Here is a 25,156-nt window from a genome sequence, read left to right as displayed (position 1 = left end):
TGTTCATGGCCTTATGCAAATAAAGACACTGCACGAAGTGCAGTGATGTGAAAAATAAAAAGTGGAAGTGCTGAAAGAGCTGCAGTGTTTCCTGGGGAGGGCAGGAAATTATCCAAGCCCGCTTCAGCTGCCTGCAGAATGGATCTGAAGGCATACACTTAGGAGCACGGTTGTGGCTAGATTTTGAAGCTGGTGAGAGCAGTCTCGGCATAACAGAGCTATGCTTTCTGCCTGTGAGTGCAGCAGGTTCCTAGCAGCAGAATGCTCCCAGCCCCTGCCCTGCAGCTGGGCATCCTGCTGCTGCGCACTGTGGTGGCCGGAGCACCACGGCTGGGCCTTTCTGAGCCAACCCAACCTCACAGGACAGCCCGTGCAGGCTGAGGATCACAGTGGCAGCCCGAGGCCTGCAGCCCTGCCATGCCCAGAGCCCGGCACGCTGTGTTGCAGGCCTGCCAGGAGCCGTGGGGCTGCTGCAAAAGCTCCTCGAGAGCTGTCAGGTCGGGGCTGTGCGATGCATCAGGGCAGCTGTCTGGAATGTAGGGCATTGGGACAGCAGCGCGAGGCTGGGCGAGCAACAACGCTTCAGGTTTGGAAATAGTGACAGGTCCTCGGGCAGGCTGGTGCAGGGCCAGGAGGAGGAGCCGGGCAGAGCTGCGAGCAGCAGGAGCGAGTGGCAGCGGGCGAGGGGCTGCGGGCAGGGCGACGGGCAGCCGGCTGCCTGGGGCTGCGGAGAACAGGTAACGGAGCGTTTGTGGCTGCTAACTGTACCGCTTCGGCCTTGGGAATGCTACTGTGGGTGGTTTGTTTGTTTGTTTGTCTGTCTCTGCCAATCAATAATTACTTGTGAAAAATGTGATTTTCCCATCAAAAAGAAAAATGGAGAATTCTCGTTATGCATTTTTTCTGTGCATTCTGTGATTCCTGTCCCAGGGAAAGACAGAACCAGAGGAGCTCGTATTCTTGTCAGTGGGCTTCGGTGCTAGAGGAAAGATGGACGTTAGGTTTGTTGTAGGAAAAAATACATAAATAGCATGAATATAACAAGCCTCTAAAGAAAAGAGACGTATTTGCCTTTTTATTGCTTCCTGTCTACCATAACGACCTGTTCCTCATTTAACTTCTCCTCCCCTTTTTAAAACACAAAATAGCATCTCCTACATAAAAGTGTTAAATCCAGAAGGCTCAGAAGGCATTCGTACCACATGGGACCACAGTGGTAGTTTACACCTTCCACTCTTCCTTCAAGATTCAGCAGCATGTTGGCCCCATAACGTGACCGAGCAATGTTTATTATTGGCAGCTCCCCACCTGACCGATCTGAGTTTTATGGTCATTTCTGTCTAATGATCCTGCTCACAAATAGGTGTGTAGGGAAGGCTCGGGATCAAAGCATAAGCCACAGATTTCACAACATTTTCTTGGCAAAACAAGGTGTTGATTTAGCTGCTGGCTGGAATCTGCACACCTTCATTAAGGTGTTCTCCTGGGATGACTCTGATAGCATCTTCCCTCCTGTCTCCATGGGACAGCCCTCAGTCCAGCAGCATGGCCTCGGCTGGCACAGCGCTGTGAGCAGGTGGGAGCCATGGCGGAGCGGCACATGGCCGTCTCCTTTAGGGGTATCTCAGGCCCAGCAGCAGCCCTATTTTTGGCCTCAGAACAGGTGCCCAGAGCCTTGTTTACAAAGGACAGGCGGGCAGGCGTCGATCTGGGGGAGATTTCACGTGCCATTCTGTAGCAGCTGCATCCACACGGCAGCTGTTTCCACATCCCCCTGTCCATCCCAGACTGGGCACGCAGGCCTCCAAAATCATGTGTGCTTGAGGCCTGCCTTACCTTCTGCTTCACTGGCAGACAAAGCTTTTTGCAGTTACCTGGACTGGAGAAGGGACTTATTTAACTTGTGAAGTGCCTGAAGGACTCAGAGATGTAGAGGTGCCCTGCCTATTAACTGGTCCTGGTATTGGCAAATGGTTTAAAAGAGAGCAGCTAAGTGTGGCTGGAGGGCAGAGCTGGAGCTCTGCTGCTGGTGTCTGCAGCAGCACGGCACGAGGAAAGGCGTGTGGTGCAGAAATGAGTGCAAAAGAACAGCTGGCCTTGGTGGGGGTGTGAGGGCTGTGGTCAGGCCCTGGTGGTCCAGCAGGCACTGCAGCACCACCATGTGAGCTCAGGCACTGTGCTGCAGGTACCACCTCGTGCCTGTGCTCTGTTGGTGGTTATAGGTGCTATCTGTCTGTCTGTTCTGCAACAACAGCCCCTCAGGTTTTTCCCTGTGTGGCTAGAAAGAGCTCTGTTTCTTTGCTTCTCCCTAAAGAGAATCTTCAGACAAACCCCAGCAAGTCCCTGTCTTGCGGGTAAGGCATTGTTTTCATGCTCTCTTGGTGCTGTAATGGCTGTAAAAAGGAAATAGTTCAGTGTTTATAACAGCAGTGATGCAATGCTTGTTCTTTTCAGCTTCGGGATTCCACTCCCATAGCCTTCTCCCAGGCCTGGGAGATGGGAGATACTGGGTGGAAAAAGCAGACACCTGCTTTCTGCCTGGGAAGACTGTTCCCATGGGCCTTGTTTTGAGGCTCTTAGAAGGGGTGAGTGGCTGCTGGGAGGAGAGGTAAAGCAGGGCTGGCGTGGGCCAGGAGTCTTCAGCTTTCCTGTCTGCCTTCACTCCTCATTCCCATAGAACCCCAGGCTGCATGTGGGCTCTCTGATGCCCGCTGCTGCCCGCTGTCCTTGGGCAGACAGCTCCCTCAGCCCTGCCTGCTCCCAGGTCACAGCCTTCCTCAGGCTGCCCGTGTAGACAGCTGTCCCTCACAGCCAATACTGACCAAAAGTGGATGGATTTTCCTTGGTCTTTGCATGCATTTGGTTCCGTGTGCATTAATCACCTGAGAGTTGTCTGGGCTTTGCTTAATTTTCTGAATACCTGGTATGGAGCAAAGCCACTCGCACAGCAGCGGAAAATTCTCAGGGCCATGCCGGCACATGGCTTCTTAAAATAGTGAACGCCTTCAGCGGGAGGAATGCGCTGACCCGTTTAGGTGGCATTGCTGAGCTGTGTGTGAGAGCGCCTGGCGATGCTGGGGCTCAGACTCAGCACCACCAGAAAAACACAGGGATGCTGCTGGGCGTGCGCTTCTAATTTTAGCTGAGAGCCTTCCGATGGCCGGCTGGAGACTGCAACATCTCTGACCTCTTCTGAAAACACTGAATGCTGAACAACCGATTTACACTGCTAAGAAAGTATTAACAGAGCTTTACAGAAATGAGCCATCTTTAATAATTGGCTTCAGCCTCCCTGCGGCACACTGCTGTGCCTGGAGCAGCCCTGTGGGTGACCCACACAGCACAGCCCCCTGCCCTCCATCCCTGCTGGTGCCGGCCCTAGGGGCTGGAAGCGCTCAGGCGCATTATGAGCGAGTTATGAAGCCACCGATTGCCCAACCAAGGTTTTTAATTATTATTTTCATTCTAAGCGCTCCATTTGCCCTTTTCACACGCGGTACCCTTGCCACGTGCAGCTCCTTGGGCCATCCCGGGGCACCTGCTCCTCCCTGCCCACCACTGTCCCTTAATCTCTCCTGTTTCTGAGCTGAGCCCGGCAGGGCCGGCCCAGTCCCAGCAGTCAGAAGGGCACACCAGGCAGGAGGGTCTATTTTAAGCAAAACATTTGCTTCAGGCCATGTGCTTTTCAGAGCCACATTTTTCCTTAGGCCATATGCTTTTAAGATCTGATGTCGCCTTTGTAATAAGAACTTTAGCTTGTTACTGTTTATATCTTTGGTTACGGTGGTGCACCTGGACGGGGGGGGAGGCGGGGTGGCAGCGTCCGCCGATTCTGTTTTGCTGCTGATGCGGTCCCAGCGTCCCGGCAGCAGGCAGCACTGCTGGGTGGGAGCAGCACGCAGCCTTCGAGGAAGCAGCGACTGGCCGCATCGCTCCTGGCGTCGCACAGGGCCTCGCTCGGTGCCCGATAATGAGCTTAATTTAGCTCCGCACGTCCCCGCCTTCGCCTCACCGCCGGGCGCCGCGGCTTTGCGAGAGTTCTTTCGCTGAAGGGCAGAGCAGAAATAGCGCGCATCCCGCAGACGGCCGGGCCGCGGGGCGTTGAGGGCCCGGGCGGCTGAGCGGCGCTGCGGGGCACAGCGCGCCTCCGTGCGGGGAGCGGCCGCTCCGAGCGCCGCGCCGAACTACAGCTCCCAGCGCCGCCGTCACGTGCCGCGCGTCACGTGCCCGCCCGGCCCCTTTGTTTTGAGCGGCGCTGGCAGCGGCCGGCGGCACCCGAGAGCTCCGCACCGAGCCGGGCAGCGGACGGAGACACCGCGGCGCGCGGAGATCCCGGCCCGACCCGGCACCTGCTCGGCTGCGGGTGGCACCGAAATCCGGACGGTGAGGACAGCGGAGAGCGGCGGGAGGGCGCGCGGCGGGCCGGGGGCGGGCGGGACCACGCGGGACCGCGGAGCGGCGGGGAAGCGCGCGGTGGAGCTCCGCCGCCGAGGAGCTTCGTGCCCCCGCTACGCCTGCGGGCGGCGGGGCGGCCGGCCACTCGCAGCGCTCCGGGGTCGCCGCCACCGTTTCGTAACCCCGCGTCTCCCCGCGCCTCTCCGTGCCCCCGGGCGGCGGCGCGTTGGAGCCCCGCGGCGCGGATTGGGCTGCGGGCGGGGGGGCGGGGCCGTGCGGCGCGGGGTGAAGGTGAGCTGGAGGGCGCGCGTGCGCGCGGCGGCCTCGGGACGGGGTGGCGGCGGCGCGCGTGCGGCTGGGGGCGGCCGAGGGGCGCGCGTCCCCGCCTCCCGCCCGGCTCGGCCCCGCGGCGCTCGGGCTCTGCAGTTACGGCCCCGCGCGGGGACGCAGGGCGGCTGCTCGGCCGTGTAAACAGGAAGGTGGCGGCGTGCGCGGGGAGCGGCCCGCGCTTCCGGGCCTGTTCGTGCCCGCGCTCCCTGCGCGCTCCCCGGCCGCGGGCGCCGCGTGCCCGCGTCGGCGCCGCTACGCGCGGTCCGTCCGCAGCCGGCCGGGCTGAGCTCGCCCCGCGCGGGGCGCGCCCGAACGCTGTGCTCGTGCTGAAGGGTTTTGTTGTTATTTCTGCCGCTCGGTTTGGGGTATTTCGGGCCTCAATTAATCGTGAGTCTCATGTCCGAATCAGTTCCTGTTTTTGCCGGGTGATTTTTGAGGGCGCTCGGGCGCGCTATGTGTCACAGCTTTGTTTATTGCCGAATCTTGGCCTCGCTGACACTTGTAACAAAGGAGTTCTGCAGTGCCGCTAACCGTGCCTCGTCAGTCAGCTCTGGATCCTTATTGCCAAGGTATTGCTATTTATCAGGCGGCTTCCATCGTTCTGACGCTCCTCCTATTAAACCAACCACAAACGCTCCCTTAAAACGAACAGCTTTATTTTGCTGTGTCGTGAAGAAGGAAGAAAAGACGCTGTGTTTGGTATTGGTGGAAGGAAAGCTTGTGCCTCTTCCTCCACCCTGCTCTGTGGTTGGGCGGCGTGCCATCCCTCCGTGCCTCCCGGCCCTGCCTGTGCAGGCGGCTGTGTCCCAGCCGTGCCAAGGGACCCGGCGTGGAGGTGAAGGCGTGGGGTGGGAGCTGCCTCCGTGTGCAGCAGCACTCGGCCTCAGCAGCCCCCAGGACTGCACCCTGTGGGAGCACGGTGCTGCTGCTGCTGGGAGCCTTGCTGCTAGCTGGCTGCACGGAGCTGCTGCTGCTCTCCATCCCCTCTGATGGAGCCACTTTTCTCTGTGAGAAAAGAAAACCCTAACCTGCCAGCAAACTGCAGTTGTTAGAGCTGGGGGTAAAAGGGGGCATAATGGTTCCAAGGCTGGTGAGGCACTGGAACAGGTTGCCCAAGGAGGCTGTGGATGCCCCATCCCTGGAGGCATTCAGGGCCAGGCTGGATGTGGCTCTGGGCAGCCTGGGCTGCTGGTTGGTCACCCTGCACATAGTTGGAACTACGTGGTCACTGTGGTCCTTTTCAACCCAGGCCATTGTGTGATTCTATGGTAATGCAGCAGGGCAAGGAGTTCAGTGCGATGTGAAGTTGTTTGTACAGGAGCCTCACTGATACAAGGTGTCAGGGCAGAGGTTCTATGGACCTTAGGGCTTCAGCTAGGGGATGTTTCTGAGGGACCTCTGGTGCAGCTGAGCCTCCAGGCAGCACTGGATGTGGGGAGGCAGAGGAACTGCCTGTTGGTGAACCAGCTGAACTTGGAGATGTGTGTGGGAGCATCCGTGTCAGAGGCAGTTAGTTTGAATGTTTCTGTGGTTTGTGTAAGGTCCTTCCTTGCTGCCCCTTACTGAGGCAAGCAGTCCAGTGCATTTTGTCCATTTAAGACATATAGAGCAAGGAGTGCAAGAAAAGCATACGTGTGTCTGATGGAGCTCCACAAATGACAGTGTTGCAGAGTTATAGAATGGCTTAGGTCGGAAGGGATGTTAAAGATCATGTAGTTTAAACCCCCCTGCCATGGGCAGGAACACCTCCCACCAGCTCAGGCTGCTTTGGGCACCACCTGACCTGGCCCCGAGCACCTCTGGGGATGGGACATCTACAAAACTTCTCTGCACAGCAGTGCCAGCACATCAGTGCCCTCTGGATCAGGAATGAATTCTTAACATCTAACCTTAAATTTCCCATCTTTTTTTCAAAGCCATTTGTCTTTGTCCTGTCATAATTGGGCTGTGTAAAAAGTCATTCTGCTTTCTGCTCATAAGCTCCCTACATATAAGTACTGGTGATGGTCTTATGTAAATATTTGCTTCAGCAGATGTACAGAAGTGACTGGACAGAAATTTAAATCTTATATTCAAAGCAGTAATTTCTTCATTGGAGTTTAATTATTTTTTTTCTTTGTTCTGTCTTGTTTGTGACGTTACAGTATTTATCCCCTGGAGTAGGTTTTGCTCTGTGGATTTTTCTTTAGTCTCCCATTTCTTTAAACCGTGAGGGCATTTAAAAAAAAAAAAAATACATTTGGTGACCAATAATTTGGTGCTATTCCTAGTTTCAAGTATAAGGAAGGCAGCACTTCCTCCAGTGAGCTGTCTTAGCCCAGAGGCCTTATTTTCATTTGTTGGTGATTGCATCATGCAGTATCTTTGTAAGTCTTTAACTCCTCACAGAAGAAAAAGCCCAACTCTTGTTTAACAGTCATAGTTTCCTCTCATGCAGCCTGCTGGTGTCCCAGTTCTAACTAAAGACCTGCTTTGTTTTGGAGACTCTCCATTAACTTGAACGAAGCAGTGATTTAAAGCCGTGCCACCAGAATCAATCTTTTAGGGGTTTATATTTAGATTTTCTTTGTTACGTTTCCCTTTCCTGCTGCAAATGCTTCGCTTCTGCCCACGTTCCCGTGCTGAGTAGTATGGAATTGGCTGCAGACAAAGCTGGGTGCTGGCAGCACGGCCGTGGAGGTGGTGATGGCGGTGGCAGAGGCTGTTGTTGTTCTTGGTTTTTATGTGGGCTGCGTCATTCCGGGCAGAATGGTTGGGAAATAAATTCCTCGGACAGAATATCTGTTACAGATCAGGCTGCCTTAATGATGCCTCGTTAGCTGGTTGCTTCAGAGAGATTTTGCTAGATGTGCTCATTGCAGCAGTGCTTTTCAGACAGTGCAGTGACAACTGAGCCCGTTTTAATTCGGACCAAATGAACTATTCTGTAGGATAAAGGAGCCCAACCGAGAATCCGCCTTGTAAATGTGTGTGAAAGAGTTTATATGGAAGGCTTAGAAACATCTTTTCTCAATGAGTAGATAGATGTATAGCACACCTCCCTGGTCCTTGTGGAGATGGTGCCTTTTAAAGGTGCTGTGTTTACTTAAGGTAAGAAAGAGTGGCTGGTTGTGTTCTGCATTAAGCAGCGGTGCAGGCAGGTTTGGATGGGGTAACTGCAGCTCTGAACATGCTAACGTGTCAGGAGATCTAATCTGTGTTAGGAACTGATGATTACTCCCTCTCTACATTGGGAACAAGGGAAACCAAAGCACCTCCTCAATTATTTGCAGGAAAAAAAAATCCGTGAGTTTTAAAATGATTCAGGGCGTATCATCCTAGACATGCACATAGGAAGTACCTGCGTGTGGAATGGTGTCTGTGTGAAGCCTCGGGCTGCTCTGCCCAGCCCTCTGCTGGCCTGGAGTTCTGCTGTACAGCCACCCAGTTCACTTCTAAGTTCAGGAGTGCTGGTGAGCCGTATTGCTGCCAGATCCGCTGACCACATCGTTTCTGATATCCAGGATCTGCACAGTCTGTTGTGTTTTCTTCACCTAAAAATTTTAGTTTTGGTGTTTACTAGCATTTGAGTATTTTTTGCTACTGCAGCACTTTGATAATCTGCACTGGGAGGGACGTTGTGCACTGTGTACTTAAAACTGAAAAGCAAGCAATGTTTTTGCTGGTAATTGTAGTTCTTTGGAGAACTGAAAATTTCTTTCCTCAGTAAACTTCCCTTGATTTTTAGGTTCAGTAGCTTTATACAAATGTTCTGTTTTGCGCGTTAACTGTTTATATTCATTATTAATTCCAGCTTAGGTTATTAGTAAACTAATTTCTCGATATGGGGAGTGGAAAAGCGAAAACAGTGGTCAAGACTGTTCACTGAGATAACTGATGGCTGTTAACCACTGGCAGTGTAAGTGTTATGGTATTTGCGACTACGGGTGGAGGACTGATTTATTTCAACTCAATTTGTATATTGCAATTTTTTTTTTTTTCCCCCAACCTTTTGGTTAGTTAAATTACAGTGTTACACAAAGGCTCCAAAAGCCAGACGAGCCCAAGCTCTGGAGCTTTGTGCAGGAGAGCCCTTGGTTTGTGTCAGTAAGGCAACCTGCTGAAGCTGAGGTCCCGTTTCACTTGTGCTGAGCTCTAATCCTATGCTAGCAATGCTGGGATGTTCAGAATTTGTCAGCCCTGACACCTGTTCTATGTATAGTATACACATAGTATACGGAGTACGGTTTGTGTTTAACATGTAACAGATGGTGCTGCCTTGCCCTGCACAAGGTCACTTGCTGTGAGATACTGGGCCAGCCCTGCTAAAGGTGGGAAGCTGTACTGACTGTGTGCCCGCATGGGTGTCTCGCTGTTTATCGTGGTGAAGCGAAGAACGTATCAGACTGACTGCTGAAGTGTTTTTAATTTTTCAGACCGTAGCACTGCGGAGAAGAAACTCGGCCAACTTTTCTCAATGACTCTATAGCCAACTGATGTAACAATGGTACTAATATTGGGACGCAGACTGAATAGAGAGGATAGTGGGATACGAGATTCCCCTGCAACCAAGCGGAAAGTTTTTGAAATGGACCCAAAGTCGTTGTCAGGCCCTGAGTTTTTTGACTTCTCCTCGGGATCATCGCACGCTGAAAGCATTCTGCAGATCTTCAATGAGTTCCGAGACAGCCGGCTGTTCACGGATGTCATCATCTGCGTGGAGGGCCGGGAGTTTCCCTGCCACCGCGCGGTGCTCTCAGCCTGCAGCAGCTACTTCAGAGCCATGTTTTGCAACGATCACCGAGAAAGCAGGGAGATGCTAGTGGAGATCAATGGCATTTTAGCTGAAGCTATGGATTGCTTCTTGCAGTACGTGTACACTGGCAAGGTGAAAATCACTACGGAGAACGTGCAGTATCTCTTTGAAACATCAAGCCTCTTTCAGATCAGCGTTCTGCGCGACGCCTGTGCCAAGTTCCTGGAAGAACAGCTGGACCCTTGCAACTGCCTGGGCATCCAGCGCTTTGCAGACACGCACTCGCTCAAGACACTGTTCACCAAGTGCAGGAATTTTGCACTGCAGACGTTTGAGGACGTGTCCCAGCACGAAGAATTCCTCGAGCTGGGCAAAGATGAGCTTATTGACTACATCTGCAGCGATGAACTGGTGATCACGAAGGAAGAGATGGTGTTCGAGGCTGTCATGCGCTGGGTGTACCGGGCAGTTGAGCTGCGAAGGCCGGTGTTACACGAGCTGCTGACACACGTCAGGCTCCCGCTGTTGCACCCCAACTACTTCGTTCAGACTGTGGAAGTGGACCAGCTGATACAGAATTCCCCAGAGTGCTACCAGCTGCTGCACGAGGCCAGGAGGTACCATATCCTTGGCAATGAGATGATGTCTCCCAGGACTCGGCCACGCAGGTGAGGGGATAGTTTATTTTTTATGATTTGTTACAGTCTCCTAGAAAAGAGTTATTTGCATTTGACCTTGGTTTGCATTCCAGAGCACTGCATTTATACCTGTGTACTTCCCCACATGTGCCTAGAAAATAGAAATAAGGCAAGGTTTTTTTACAGATAAATGAAGGTATTCTACGTTGCAAGTGAAATATTTTTCAAAGGTTAAGGTTTGCTTGATGTTGTCTTATTTCATGCAGTGGCAACATCTTGGAATCAACTTGCTGTGCTACAACATGTAAACAATTCCATTTTCTGACATCCTTTCCTTTTTTGCAACAGTCACATAAGTGCGCATTGTGTTGCAAACAATATGGATGGGGATACATATACAGAGGATTTATTTGCTACGCTGTAAAATGCTTTAAAAAATTGCAGTAGACAACAGAATAACAGCTTGTTAACTATAAAAAAAAATCTTTCATTTTTAAAGAATTATGAAACAGTTCCTGAAATATTTCATGCTTATTCCATGACGTTTTAATACTCCGGAATTGCTGCTACTTAATGATATGCTACAAAAATACAAACGGTGACTGAATTTGCGAGAGGAACGCAATTAGTGGCTGATGGTGGTTATGATCTTTCCCCCCCACCCCAACTATTTTCCCAGTAAAAGCCTTACCTCTACACATAGTTGACACGATGGTTTGTCATTACCTCCAGCTGATTTAAACTGCAGTTTTAAAGTCAGGTGCTCTGTGAAGGTGATGTTCTTTATGAGCTCCTTGCAGCCCCGCTGTCGGCTTCTTAAAGCTGTGCAGTGCCGTGGAGGGTCTGGGAGCTTTTGGATTGCTGAAGTTCAGGAGCTGGGAATGCTGGTTGGTGAGGAGTCCCCCGAGTTGGGTCTGAGGGAGCTGTGGCAGTGTCTTTGTAGCATTCCAGTTTGTAAATGCCATACCTTGCCTAATACAGGTGATTTCAGGCTGCCTCATGTTTCTTCCTGCTAGGCCTAATAAGCAGCAGCATGAATCTGAGTAGGCAGGAGTGAGAGAAGTCATTAAAAGAGAAAAAGCTGGCTGGCTTCCCAGCAGGAATTATTTCCCCTTTTCTAGATTACATTTGTGGAATAGTTCTTTGTCATTTGTTTCTGCCTATTTGTTTGCCTATTTGTTTTGGTTGCCTATAGCAAAAAGAGGTGATGTTTTAAAACAGTTACCAGGTCTCCCCTTGCCCATGTTTTCATCACAGCTTTTCTGGGCATTTCTTCAAGGTTTGGGGAGCGGAGGATATTGGAGAGATCTTTTCTTTCTTGGCTTCTTCCAATTCCTTTTTTAATATGAACTCTTTCTAAAAGGAAATAGGCAGTAGCATCAGAATCTCCCAAGCAAGTGTTTTGTCTGAAACTTATGGAAACGGCGTACGATTCCTTGTATGGACATGTATGCAGTTAAGGTGTGGTCTACTCATTTTTAAAAAAAAAAAAACAGCATGGACTTTTTTTCACAGTTTTTTTTTTTCTTTTGATCTTTTTTTTTGGAGGCTAGTGAGGAGGTACCTGAGGCACGCAGTGTAAAACGGGGTGACCAGCTCGCTGTTTCAGTGCTGTGTGCCTCCATACACCGCTGACAGATGCTGGAGGTCCTGTGCAGTTGTGTACCTGCAGTGACACAGTGACTTGTTAAGGTGGATTTCTCTTGTCCCCTGCTGGCTGTGTTGCACAGCAGGTCTGTGAGCACTGCTCACAGTAAGCAGTAGCAAATTTCCATATGCAAAAAACAAAACAAAACAAAAAAAGCTACCAACCGGACTCTTGCTGTTCTGTGGTTCAAATTATCTTTAGATTTTTGAGTTCCCATGAATTCTTTTATCACTCAGTTCCTCTAAAGCTGTCTGATAACTGAATATTCTCTTTAACTGGTAGGAAGTTGCTCCAGTTACAAACATTTTGACACATCTTTTTTGGCTACTTATAGAAATGTGTTCAAAGAAGGTGGGCAGCTCAAAAGAGGTGACTTTTGATTTCACTTGACATTTCTGTCTTGCTGTTCACTGCACAAGTCAGTACCCAGGAGAAGCTATACTTACAGGAGTCATGTAATCTCCTAGACCTAAGATGGTTTTGAATGGAATCTCTTCGAATTACTGGAGGCTCTTTAGTGCAGCTGACATGGTGGTGCTTGGCATTGTCCCCTGGGCAAAGGGCTGCGTGCAGCTCGGGACCCCTTGGAAAGCTGCTTTAGAAGTGCTCTGGATGATGTGATGCTGTCAGCTGTCTCCCATTCCCCTTCGTTCATTCTCTCACCTCTTCACAACTGGAGGGTCTCCCCTGGAACTTCCAGTTCACCTCCGTTCCTCTGCTCATGCTGTTTCCTTTGAGGGCTGTCAGGAGGACCCCCTGTGCCCCTGCCTCACGTCCTATGTGGGAGCTGCAGCTTCTTCTAACCTCCATCTGCAGATATCATTAGTTCATTTGGAACTAACTTTAAAACCTCTACAGTGCAAGACTTGTTCAAGGAAATGGAGCAGAGTAAATATTTCTTAATTGAAGAAAGCGTATGGCTACGTAGGCACTAAACCTACATAGGATATTTATTTTTCTTTGGATTTAAAACGTTGTACTAAACTAATATCCCCTTTAAGGAGCACAGCTCTCATAACAAGCCGTCTTCAATCCAAGATTTTTTGTTCAGCTGATTTGAAAGTAAACGTTGACACTTCAGTACAGTAAGCTTTTCAGTAAATAGAGGGCTTGGTCCTAATCTAAAAAGTAATCTGCGGACAAACACTTTTTCAGCATGCAGTTCGTTGATACCTAGGCTTGCCTCTGGGCAGGATGTGAGATTACTTCCTCTCAAGAAAACTGTTCTTTCCGTGGGTACTGCCTTAGAGGTGCAGAGGGTTTTCCTCTCCTACCTTTTGAGAGATTCCTTTCAGAGCTGTTTCTCTTAAAAATGAATACTTCAAATAAATACACAGAAACCAAGAATCAACATCACTTCAAAGCTGAGCAGCAGAAAAGAGTGTTCTCCTGTCTAGTTCAGGTGTGTAAAGTGCCTCCACAGATACAAATCTTCACTGTATAATCCTTCTTACAGTGCCTTTTCAGTACCTTTGTGTTTGTAGAAGATAGTAGGGTATATTTTATGTATGGTATGGTGACGAGGTAGAAGAGCTAAGTGGTTTTGTTCGTGATGCTTCAAAGCAGGGAAATTGTCATCAGGATTTATAAGCTAATATCCCTATGCTTGAGTTCAAATATTAGGAAATCTGGGTGCAGATCGTACGAGTTTTAGCTCAAATGCAGTCATAAAGCAGGGTGGCTTTTTTTGTTTTGAGACAGTGGGATACTCAGCAGTGTTATGAATGGGATCTCTCTACTCATGAATAGGATCAAAGTTAAAGCAAAAACAACAACAAGGCTTACTAAAAGTAAATCTTACATTATTTCAAGGTCTGCTGTGCAGTAATCAAATAACTGTATCAGTGCAAAATTCTTTTTAAAAAACCCTGAAAAGAAAGGAACGTTCCTCAAAATCCTAATTATACATTGGAGAGAAGGGATGAAACTCATTCCTAATTTGATATGCTTGTAGAAGGTGGTTGATTCTCTGCATTCAAACGTGGATTGAAATACAGCGGATTTTTCTACTACTGTGAACACAGAGTACATACAATGCAGAAGTGTCAGGTCAGAAGGAGAATGAGGGTGGAACAATATGAAAGCTTTGCAGACTCTCTTATGCTTACTTTCAGAGTTCTTGATTTCTTTTTTGGCTTGAATTTTCTGACTTTTTTTTTCCAAACAGTGTTTTGAAGGCGTCGTTATTTGGCCTCATATACTGATAAGCACCTCTGACATCTGAGTTTTGTTTTCCCTTTTTTAGGTCGACTGGTTATTCTGAGGTGATAGTTGTTGTTGGAGGCTGTGAAAGAGTTGGAGGCTTTAACCTGCCATACACCGAGTGCTACGATCCTGTAACAGGAGAATGGAAATCACTGGCCAAACTTCCAGAGTTTACCAAGTCTGAGTATGCAGTGTGTGCCCTACGGAATGATATCCTTGTTTCAGGTGAATAAACCTTGCAGTTCCTTCCAATTTGAGCATCTGAGTTGGTGATCCACTTATGCCAGCCCTTTGCAGTATTTTTTAGATACCCCTCACTTAGTCCTTCTAGGAAGGATTGATCATATAGTACAGCACATGTTAGTTTAAGCAAAGAATCTGTCTCCTCAGGTTTGTGGTACCTTTGTCATTTGAACAACATGTAAAAAGCAGGAGATGGTGCATGGATCAAAGAGAGGGGAGCGGCTCGTGTCAGCAATGTTCCCCAAGGCACAGCAGCAGTTAAGATTCCCGTTTTGAGTGTCTTGTCCGGGTAGTTGCACATGAGGAAGTCTGAAGAGCATGGGCAAAAGCCATTAAGCATTCTGATCTCAAGAAATAATCTGATGTGATAACAGCATGTTGCTGAGAGGTTTGCAGAAGTAAAACAACTTATCTATGTTTTCATGTTTTGAAATCCTCTGAAACTGACTTCAGTTGAGTATGTAAAGAGTATAATTCCAGTGCCCCTGTAGAGGGGCATGACAGTAGCTGACATTTCTCATTCTGGCATTAATTTATTCAGACTGGCATATCTTTGTTTTTAAAGGTGGAAGAATCAATAGTCGGGATGTATGGATTTATAACTCTCAGCTTAATATTTGGATCAGAGTTGCCTCCTTAAATAAAGGCAGATGGCGTCATAAAATGGCTGTTCTTCTTGGTAAAGTAAGAGAAGTACATTTATAATTCCTTCAGCTGGGATGTTTCATATGTGTAAGAAAGTAGTGAAGAAGACATACGTACATGTTTAGTATTACCTTGTTGCATGTCCCATTAAATCGTATTTCATATATTCAAATAAGGGAATATTTAAAATAATTGTGCTCTTGATCAGTCAATCACTGTCCATGGAACTGAAAATCCTCAAAGTTTTTTTTGTGAGCTGTCATCAAAATGTCTTAGCTCCACGTTTTGGGGGATTTTTTTGCAGGCAAAGATGTATCAGAATTCGCTCTCAAAATATAAATGATTTATGCTGTTTTTAAGAAAAAGCAGTACTGCTTTGTCTTCTCTCCGTTCTTTTATTTAGTGTTTTATAGTGAAATTAACCTGCTATGTTACTGTAAGGAAATGGAGATTTATTTGTGCCTTAATGTGAAACTAGTAGTTGGGATCAGCTGACTCCATTAATGAAAGTTAGGGAAGGGCTCTGTGTGGGGTCCCTTGCAGTAAGTTTTAGAGATGCAGCAAGCAGAAGAAGCAGGGTGGGCACAATTAATAATAAGATCTGCTTCTTAAGTATGAGAGATGCCACAGGAAAGGACAGAGGAATTTACAGACTGAGAGGATGTACTTCTGTAAGCAAGTAGAAAAAAGTAAAACAGAGAAGCACAGGTGTGTTCAGGTGCACTTCTGCAGTTGCTCCTGCTGAATGTGGCCTTTCAATGCAAAATGCTGAGAAATGCCTTCTTTCGTAAGTGCCATTCAAATAGCAGAGTTCTGTTTCTGTTTTATTATAGCGTGTTTTCAATGTCTGTTTCCGTTGTCTTTCTGTGTGTGACTCAATGGAAACTCTCCTGGAACTATTAGGCCACATTCTTCTTCCATATAATATACATAATTTTTTTATGGAAGTATCCCTTCAAGCGAAAATCTAAAAATACAGAAATAAAAAATCAGCATTTCTGCAGCAGCATTATTTTCATATTGGAATGCAATAAGGACTGTAAGGAAGTGATGGTCGTTCTCACCATTTTGCCTAGGTGTATGTCGTTGGAGGATATGATGGGCAAAACCGCCTCAGCAGCGTGGAGTGCTACGATTCATTTTCCAATCGATGGACAGAGGTGGCTCCCCTCAAAGAAGCTGTGAGCTCTCCTGCAGTCACCAGCTGTGTTGGCAAACTGTTTGTGATCGGCGGCGGTCCTGATGACAACACGTGTTCTGACAAGGTCACTTAACTGCTCGCATCTCTTGTATCCATAGTAAAGAGAAATGCTGCTTTGAAAATGATCCGTTTTAATTGGCTTTGGATGGAGCATGGGATTGGAAAATTACAAAAATACATAGCAGGAAACAGGAACTTATTAGTATGCTGTTACTTTGGTTTCTGTCGTGGACGTTGAATGTGCTGTGTGAGGCTTAAACCAAACTGTTTGGACAAAGGTGTTGAATATAGGCTATACAAAAAGACTGTTCATATGCATGCCTGTATTTATATGGACTTAGTTTTCTTGGTGAGGCACTGCCCACCAGGCATTGCTTCCTTCTCTGTCCACATTACAAACTGTGGGTGTGCCACACTATAATTTCGGGTGGGCTTTTAATCTCAAATGCATGTGTTTGTTTTCAGGTTCAGTCTTATGATCCCGACACTAATTCTTGGCTGCTCCGTGCAACTATCCCTATTGCAAAAAGATGCATTACAGCTGTGTCTTTAAACAATCTGATCTATGTTGCTGGTGGGCTCACCAAGGCAATATACTGCTATGATCCAGTTGAGGACTACTGGATGCACGTACAGAACACGTTCAGCAGACAGGTAATTAAACACAACAAGGCCTGTAAACGTCTGAAGGGTATTGATTGACATGAATATCTTGGGAGGAAATTAATAGAAGCTTATTTAAATCTCTTAAAATTGCATCTCTTGATTCCATCCTTGCTTTACTTCTTCACCTATATAATAGGCAACCTCAGAGAAGAGACTAAACTAATGGGTTTTAAGCTGAGAGCCAGTGTTAGCCAGCCCAGTCTTTGAGAGAAGTTACTGTTGGACAACAGGGTAACAGTAGAGTGGATAACATTTCAAGTGTCTAGAAATTGATCTCTGTCAAGCCATGTTATATTTTTTTATATAAATTGAAGACAGTAATTTTCTTATAATTGATTCTAGACATCATCAACATTTTTTGTTGCATTGAAAAGCTTTGAAGTGTGGATAGGAATATTGTACAGCACAGAAAGTATCTGACTTGAGCAGTGAGAGCCATGTCACTTCAGTATGTGGAACACAGCATGTGTCCCCCTCACTAATAAAGTGCATTTCTGTGTTTTATCCTTTTCCCTGTGTTTTTTTTTTTTTTTTTTTTAATATCTGTTAATCACACCCTCATCTGAGATTTGTACTTTTTCTAGTCCTTCCCTATTTTCTCACTACTTTCTGTTCTGGTCCCTATTTTACTTTCTTTGTTGCAAGTAAGGCAGAGTGTTGTCATTTCTCTATTTTCTTAGTGATGACCTGCTTTTTCCTTCTCCCTTGTTTATTTCTCCAAAGTGCTTCTACTTGTTTCTTTTCTTTTTTTTTTTTTTTCCCCTTCCTACTGCAGTCCTTCTGAAATCCTCTGCTTCCCTCCTGCCTTTCCTGACCTCATATCTGTAAATGGTCATCTCTGAGTACAATATTCAGCTGTACTCCACTGCATCCTTTGTGCAAGCTATGCAAAGTAAAGGCTTGGACCTGAAAAAGCCCTTTCTGTAGGATTGTGTCACTGCTTTCTTCACACCCTGTGCTTTCTGCATTGGCCCTTTGAGAAGGGAATGGTATAGACCAGTCTGTTTACAAACAGTAGCCACAATGCTGTCCTTTTACTGGGGTGGACGTGCGTGAATTGAAATTTCTCTTTTTCAAATAATCACGTATTCCTTTGTGTATTTTGAAACAGGAGAATTGTGGCATGTCTGTGTGTAATGGAAAAATCTATATCCTTGGTGGAAGACGAGAAAACGGTGAAGCCACAGACACTATTCTTTGCTATGATCCTGCAACGGGCATTATCACAGGAGTAGCAGCCATGCCCAGGCCAGTATCATATCACGGCTGTGTGACCATTCATAGGTATAATGAAAAGGGCTTTAAACTGTAATTTTTTTGGAGAAGAAGAAAAGGAGAAGATGATGGCATGAATGAATCCAGTAGTCTGCTGCAAGACTGATATATAAATCCAAAAGTGGGAAAGTGCCCTTTCCCTATCTAAGTGTCATAAAAAATTGTATCCTGTGCCTTTTTGGGGAGAGAAAAAAAAAAAAAAAGCAAGGAGGGTTAATTTAAGTTAAACTAGTCTCTTGTCTACAAATCTAGCTAGTAACCAGACTGTGCTGTACTAGTGATCAGATGGTTGTCCTATGTGTGTTTAGTAATTAAATCTTGGAAGCTTTGTAGGGAAAGTGCCTTCACAAGCACTTGTGCCTGTGTCCTAAGTAGGGGTATCTACAAGGTGTTTCAGATTCTGCTAATTGGAAAAGTACATAGGCAAGTAAATCTCAAAGAATTATCCAGGATAATTACCTTCAATTAAGAAAAAAAAGCAAAACCCCAACTTGTATGATTACAATTCATATGCAATTCATTCTCACAAGCAGATTACATGGCTTAACCAAATAGATTTTATTTCAGATCATGCATGGTTTGAGATTTAAAGAAAAAGCAAAAACATACAAAAAAAAAAAGAGAGACTATTTAAGCTCCATAGGACAAATAGTAGATAAATGTTTTTCTCTGAAGAACAGCAACATCTTGGTTGTTTAGTGAGCCACTGCAACGTCTTGCAGCGAGGACTGTGTACCTTAACGCTATGGACCTCATTCGTAGTGTTGTTAAATGCCTACCAGAAGTGCACGGCTACATAACATGGAAACTAGTGACTACTGGGGCGTAGGTATGCTCTGTGAAACAAACTTGGAATCCTGGTTTTTAAATTCCTGAATAGTATAGATGAAGCCTGAAGGTTGCTGGGTTCACTCCCTGCTCGCTGTGAAGTGTCTCTAAATTACTCAAGGGATAAAGAAGAACGAACTCTGGATTCCGCTGCTGTTCACAATGGCGCCATGAATGACCTGGTACTGGAGGTGGGACTCAGTCTGTATCCTACAGCAAACAGATGGCTCTACAAGATCCGTCATCTGAAGAGATGATTCAGTTACCCACCGAGTATTGGTCTGTCTTCAGACAATCACATCAGCACAATTCAACTAGTGCAAAAGCTGCTTGGCCACAGATCAGGAGTTCCGAAGGTCCTTCATGTCACTAGGAAAATAGCCGTGGAGATGTCCATGTAGCCATGAGAGGGTAGCTCCCACATAACATGTTTTGGCTCATTTTGTAGCCAGCAAAGCACGTGTATTTCAACCCGGATTTCCTTAGTAAAGGTATTTCTTCTAAGTCCTCTTTATATTTCTGCACTTGGTCTCCTTATTCCCATTATGCAGCTATACAGCTGAGGCACAAGTTTGTGAAAACTGAAATAGTACTTGAGAGCTGGAAAATGAGTAGGATCTTCTATCTTCTGATTTCCTGTTAGTCACCAGAAAACTTGGGAACTCCCTTTCAAAGGAATTCTGACAGCAGCCAGTAGGGAAGTTGGTCAGTGCCAGGGCAGAGAAAAGCATACGGTTTGTGCAGAGGTGAGCTGGCTTCAGCATTCTGGTGTCCATGCTTACTCAGGAGGGTAAAACAAGCACCATCTCTGGAACGCCGTTTGCTCTGCTGGACTTTCTTCACCATCTTTGTTTCTTCACGAGATGGAAATTCTGACCCTCAGTGAAGCTGTGCCAAATTGGGAGTCATCGTTTTCAGTACCATGCGGTCGTGACTTTTAAAGAGCACTGGGAGCTGCACTTTGTGATGCATTAACTTGCAACCTCAGGAAAGGACACTTTTCAGTTTCTGGCTGAATACCAAACACTGTTTTGTATATGTAAAGAATATTGATACAATACGAAATTCTGCATATCAATGATGTAATTAGGAAATGAGCCCCGTGTACATTCACATTGCCCTAAATAGGAAGCCATTTGGTAACCTAAGACAGAACTTAGATATAAATGGAATCCTTTTCTAAGTTTCTTGTGTGTCTGCTCGCTGAGTGTTGTTCAAAAAGGTTATTTTAGTACCTGTGAATAAGGTCCACTGATAGCAATGGTAATTGCCCAGTAACTGATACGATATACTAACACTGTATATAACTTGTGCCATCGTTGTAAATGAAAATGTAAAAAAACAATAGGAGCACTTCATTAGAGATGCAGTTTGAAAAATATTCTTCCTTCCTCTGACAACCTTCATGTTTATATTAAGATTTGTGATGTTGATTGTCATGCTAAACTGTTTCTAAGCATTCTTGATTCAGTGTCATTTATGTATAGGTATCCTTTAGTCTGTTTACAATACTGCACTACCCTGTAAATAGTGAAATACTGCTTTTTATGGTTTTGAAAATTCAGTTTAGAGTTGCATTGTATTTTCTTAACAAATTATGTACTGTTACCTAATATTTTTAAAACTGCAAGAGTTGAATGAACTAGTAAATGCAGAAATGTAGATGTAGAAGAAAACTTCTAGTTGCAGTTCTTGGGAACCTGTATGCAAAGCCAGGCAGTTAGGTGTGGAGCATTGCTAGAATGGTAGTTATTCATGTAGTTATTTCCTTAGAGCAAGCAGACACTTTCTTCTTGCTTTTTGAGTCTAATTTGCACTTAAGAGCTGCTCTCATAGAAATGTATTTTTAAATGTGGTAGAAGAGAACGATTGAACCGTGTTTGCAGAAGGATACGTTATTTAGGAGGCTGCCTTCCTGAGGCACCTGTTCTCTGATGTGTTTCACCTGAGTGTAGATGGAGTCAAAGCTTAAACCTCTCTGCGCTCTGGCTGACTGCAGTTTGTGGTTGAGCCGGTTGATTTTTTGTTTGTTCGTTTTTCCTCCCTCAGCCAGGGGAGAAAGTTTTGAATGTCTTCCACCATAATGGAAAGATTTGCATCATAAATGGTAATAGGTTTAGCATCTCCAAAGCAAAGCAGTGCTGTCAGCCTAACTCTGTGCAGGCACAGGGATCAGGTCTCCCAAAGTGCAAATAGGTGCAAATATTAAGAGCTGTCTAAAATCTCCCTCCGTTAAACAATTAATTATCCATTCTGTATTCCACACTTAGAAATTAGAGTAAATATTTTCCTTCTGTATTTTGATATCCACTACATCCTGTTCCCAAGTTCATGAGATACGTCCTTCCATTCTTAGCAATGTGATGTAAACTCAGAAGAAACTTAATATTTTTTCATCCTGGCTTTGGGCAGGTTCTGTGCGGAAAACGTGAGTGCAGCTGGTGCCTTTCTGCTTGTAGCGAGCCTGTGTGCCCTGTTGTTCCTCAGCTGTCAAGCATACAGCGTGGCCTGGTAGTCAGTCAGTTTGCTGTAGGCTCCCTTCTTGTTTGTGCCTATATAGGCATCATTTGTGGATTCTCTCCTGTTTGTACCATTAGACAGCTCATTTCCCAGAGTGGGCCTGGTACCTTTTGTGAATTAAGCTCTGTGCTTTCTTATTTATAGCACCGTAAGTCCTGAGTTGTACTGATTTATTTTTTAATTGGCACCCGTGCAGCTCTCACTAAAGACTGCTTATTTCCACTGTGAAGCACAGATATGTTTAATGTGAATGATGCTGATATGGATCCCCTTGATAATTGACTCAAGCTTTTTAAACAGGATTTGTAACCCTGCAGTGTCTGAGAGGCCGATGGTACAGGAACAGGAGGTGCTCACTTTGACAGGGAAGTCGGGCAGGACCACACTGGCTGCTCCAGCTTCTCAAGTAGTTGAGCTCCGGTATGATAGCAGCTACGGTTGCAGTCTCCAGTTTCCTTCTGCAAGCACCTTCCAAGCACCGCTTGGAGCTCCCCCTCATGAGTAGGTGAAGCTGTGAGCTCGGCCCCACAGAGAGACCAGATTGAAGCTTCTGGGCTGAGGGACGGCAGGAGGAAGGGCAGGGCTGTGCCTTACACTGGCCTTGCTGAATGCAGGCTGTTCTGCACGGCCATAGTTTGCAATTCCTGAAACTCAGTTGGTAAAAATGTTTTGTGCTTGTCAGCTTCCCTAACTTGGAAGGGTGCATGCTTGGGTGAGGAAAGGCAAAGATTTGTTTTTCTGAACCTTTTATGCCAGCAATGAGGATGGCAAAAGCGGCTTTGAGAGCATTTAGGGCTCTATCACAGTGAGGTGACGTCAATGTTTTCATCTGAATGTGGGCCCACCGTCAAGAAAGAGCAAATAAAGCAGTCAGTGAACGCATGCCCTGTGCGTGCTGCTGGCTGTCCCCACCTGCACGGCCCTGAGCGCCGCACTGCCCACACCGCAACGGGTCTTCTTTCTGCTCTGCGTGCCCGCCTATGTGTGAGCGGCCTGATGCTTTTACCGTGACACCCTTACGAGTGATGCAGTACAGTACTGTAATTATGGCTTCCTTCGTACTGAGTTCCAAAGAAAGCGTTAATTTTGAAAATCTCCGTGCCTTGAATTCATGTCTGTTTGTCTGTCATGGAGAAGAGTTCGTGTCGCTCCTCCTGGCCTCGCTCAGGGCCAGCTGCTGCTGTTCTTCTGAGAGAGAAACGCTGCCGCCACCAGCACGAAGCGCAGCACGGCCTGTGTTTGGAGCGCAGGCAAAAGCTGCTTCCGCAGCACGGCAGCGCTGTGGCGGGTGGAACCGCGGGACGGCGGCGTTGTTCCTCTGCCGCCCGCTTCGGCGCTCAGCGCGCGGGGCTCTCCCGGTTGCGCTGACAGCGGGAAGGCGGTTCTGTAGCGTAGCACCATTGCAATAATATTTACCTATTGCATTTAAGCGTATTTCTTGCATAAGTCTTTTTCTTTTTTTTTTTTAAAGTTCGATGTACCTAATAAACATTTGCCTTTGGAACGGCTGCCTGTGCCGCGTTGGGGCTGCGGGGGAAGGGCGCTGAGGGCGGGGTTGGAGGCGCGGCGTCTCCGCTCCGTGTCCGCCTGCGCGGGCTCCTCCCCCTGCGACGCGGCGCGCGGTGATGGCGGCGCTGCGGCGGGCGGCGGGACGGGGCGCGGGGCGGCGCTGAGTGCGGGGCGGGGCGGGGCGGGTGAGGGAGCGGGAGGAAGGCGCGAAGGAGCGCGGCGGCCGCTTTGTGCGCGCGGCGGGGGGAGGGGAGCGGCGTGCATGTGGGCTCCGCACCGCCCCGCACCGCCCCGCACCGCCCGCAGCCTGAGGGGAGCGGCGGCGCCCGGAGCTCCGCGCGAGGCGGAAGAAAGACCGCGCCCCTCCGCGGGGCGGCGCCGCCACCAGCGGCACCATGTCCGGCGTGAGGAGAGCCCTCGCCGAGAAGGACCCCGACTACGAGGAGATCGCGGTGGCGCCGCCCAGCAAACGGCACCGCGCCGCCGAGCAGTCAGGTGCGGGGCGGGGCTGCGGGGACGGGGCTGCGGGGACGGGGCTGCCTCGCGGCCCGCAGCGCGCCCTGCGTCTGCACGCACGCGTGTGCGGGGCTGCATGGCTGTATCCTGATTACGTCTCCTGATTTCTCTCTCTCTCTCGGGTCCCCTCGGGCTGCGCTGCTCGTTGCGGGCACCTGGGGCTGTGCCGGGTTTGGGTTTCTCGTTTCTTCGCTCTTCTCCTTGCTGGGGCATCGCAAGCCCCCGTGCAGGCACGTGCCGCTCCGCCGGGCGGGGCCTCGGCCCGAAGCTCTGCAGGAGGACGGGCGGAGCCGGGCGGAGCGGCGCGGGCAGAACTGGGGGCGGCCCGGCTGTGCCTGGAGGGCTGTAAGGAAGGAGGGGACAGAGTCGGTAGCTGGGTCTGTGGCGGTTGATAGGACGAGGGGAAATGGCTTCAAACTAAAAGAGAGAAGATTTAGATTGGATGTGGAAGGACTGTTTTTACGAAATGTAACCTCACCACTGGCACAGGTTGCCCAGAGATGCGGTGGGTGCCCCAGCCCTGCAGACACTGGGGTCAGGCTGGACGGGGCTCTGAGCACTGTGGTGTCACTGTGCGTTGCGGGGGAGTTGGACAGAATGACCTTTGTAGGTCCCTTCCAACTCCAACAGTTCCATGACTGAGTTCAGAACAAGCCCTGAGCGCTGCTGCCTCCTGCTCTGCTCAGAGGCAGCCTGGATGTGACAGGGATGTGACAGGGATGTGGCTGTTCCCGGCCTGCCCTGTGGTGCATGGCTGTGCTGCCAGAAGGTCAGACGGCTGTCCCCAGAAGCCCCTCAGACAGCAGCACTGCTCTTCCAGGCCTTGCCTGGGCCAACAGGCTTGGGTGTCTTGAGTCCCCCTTGTTCAGCAGGAGGGTCTGCACGAGGCTGCCAGCAGCAGGCTTTCCTCTGTGGCCTGTAAGAGGTATGCGGTCATTTGCCTCGTGCCGATGCTAAGCTCAGTAAGTAAGTGTGCATTACTGCTGCTGTGTGATGTGGTGTAAACTTCCTGGGTATGAACTGGGCTGGAGGCAGCGTGCACAGCACTCCCAGACGCACAGCTGAATGGTACCTGCATGTGGTGACAACACACCGGGCTTTTCCTTTTGCTGCTCACAGCTTTAGTGAGACAAAAGTAAACAAACCTGTCCTCTTCTGCCCGCCTCAGGCCTGGAGAGAGACAATCTGCTTTCTACACAGGCCAGCTGGTAGAGATGCATATGCTTCTTAAGAAGACAGATTACATTTTTTTTGCACAAAAAAAAGATCTTTAATGTTGTTTTACAGAGAGAGTGGTGAGGAGCTGGAACAGCTGCCCAGAGAGGTTGTGGATGCCCCGTCCATCCCTGGAGGTGTTCAGGGCCAGGTTGGATGGAGCCCTGGGCAGCCTGGTCTAGTATGAAATGAGGATGTTGATGGCCCTGCATGTGGCGGGGGGGTTGGAGATTCATGATCCTTGAGGTCCCTTCCAACCCTGGCCATTCTGTGGTTCTGTGATTTTGGTGCTGAAGCTATCACTCCATTTTCTGCTCAGTGACAATTTATGTGTGGTTTTTTTGTTTTTTTGTTTTTTTTTTCAAGTGAAACCTCAGAAATAGAACAATTTCCTTCTTTTTTTTCCATGTGTGGCCTCATGCAGCTCGAGATATTGCTGTGCAGAAGATCGAGACGATTATAAAAGAACAGTTTGCCGTGGAAATGAAGAATAAAGAACATGAAATTGAAGTTATAGATCAGGTACAAAGGATTTGTCTTACAAAGTAGTTACAAAGCGCTGGGCTTTTGGAGGTTGGTGCAGCAGG

The 25,156-nt window shown here is 48.1% G+C and overlaps 2 protein-coding genes across 12 annotated transcripts in view; both read left to right on the top strand.

The window, feature by feature from the left end:
• Positions 1–231: 231 nt before the first annotated feature.
• Positions 232–22,837, top strand: KLHL24 (kelch like family member 24). 3 transcript variants are annotated; one of them, XM_090146971.1, is made up of 7 exons: positions 232–737; positions 9,141–10,128; positions 13,992–14,176; positions 14,760–14,878; positions 15,916–16,104; positions 16,506–16,694; positions 17,818–22,837. In XM_090146971.1, exons 2-7 carry the CDS (start codon positions 9,209–9,211, stop codon positions 18,016–18,018), a joined length of 1,803 nt encoding a protein of 600 aa, XP_090003097.1. In that variant the 5' UTR covers positions 232–737; positions 9,141–9,208; the 3' UTR covers positions 18,019–22,837. The 3 variants fall into 3 exon arrangements, with proteins under 3 accessions (XP_090003097.1, XP_031460873.1, XP_031460874.1); XM_031605013.2 differs by lacking the exon at positions 232–737 and adding an exon at positions 4,205–4,383; XM_031605014.2 differs by lacking the exon at positions 232–737 and adding an exon at positions 5,026–5,294.
• A 177-nt stretch (positions 22,838–23,014) lies between these two features.
• Positions 23,015–25,156, top strand: part of YEATS2 (YEATS domain containing 2) — a 44,173-nt gene continuing 42,031 nt past the window's right edge. For 3 of the 9 annotated variants that reach the window (XM_090146965.1, XM_090146963.1, XM_090146962.1), the window contains exons 1-2: positions 23,684–24,279; positions 24,994–25,091. In XM_090146965.1, coding sequence (XP_090003091.1) covers positions 24,105–24,279; positions 24,994–25,091 — 273 coding nt within the window. In that variant the 5' untranslated portion in view covers positions 23,684–24,104. Of the gene's footprint in view, positions 23,334–23,678; positions 24,317–24,993; positions 25,092–25,156 lie in introns of those variants that run through there. The other 6 variants (XM_090146967.1, XM_090146966.1, XM_090146964.1 and 3 more) reach the window with 5 other exon arrangements.

The sequence above is a fragment of the Phasianus colchicus genome, chromosome 10 (assembly GCF_987193195.1).
Source record: "Phasianus colchicus chromosome 10, bPhaCol1.hap1.1, whole genome shotgun sequence".
NCBI lineage: Eukaryota > Metazoa > Chordata > Aves > Galliformes > Phasianidae > Phasianus > Phasianus colchicus.
Note: the sequence above shows the minus strand (reverse complement) of the source record. Positions and strands in the feature narration are given on the sequence as shown.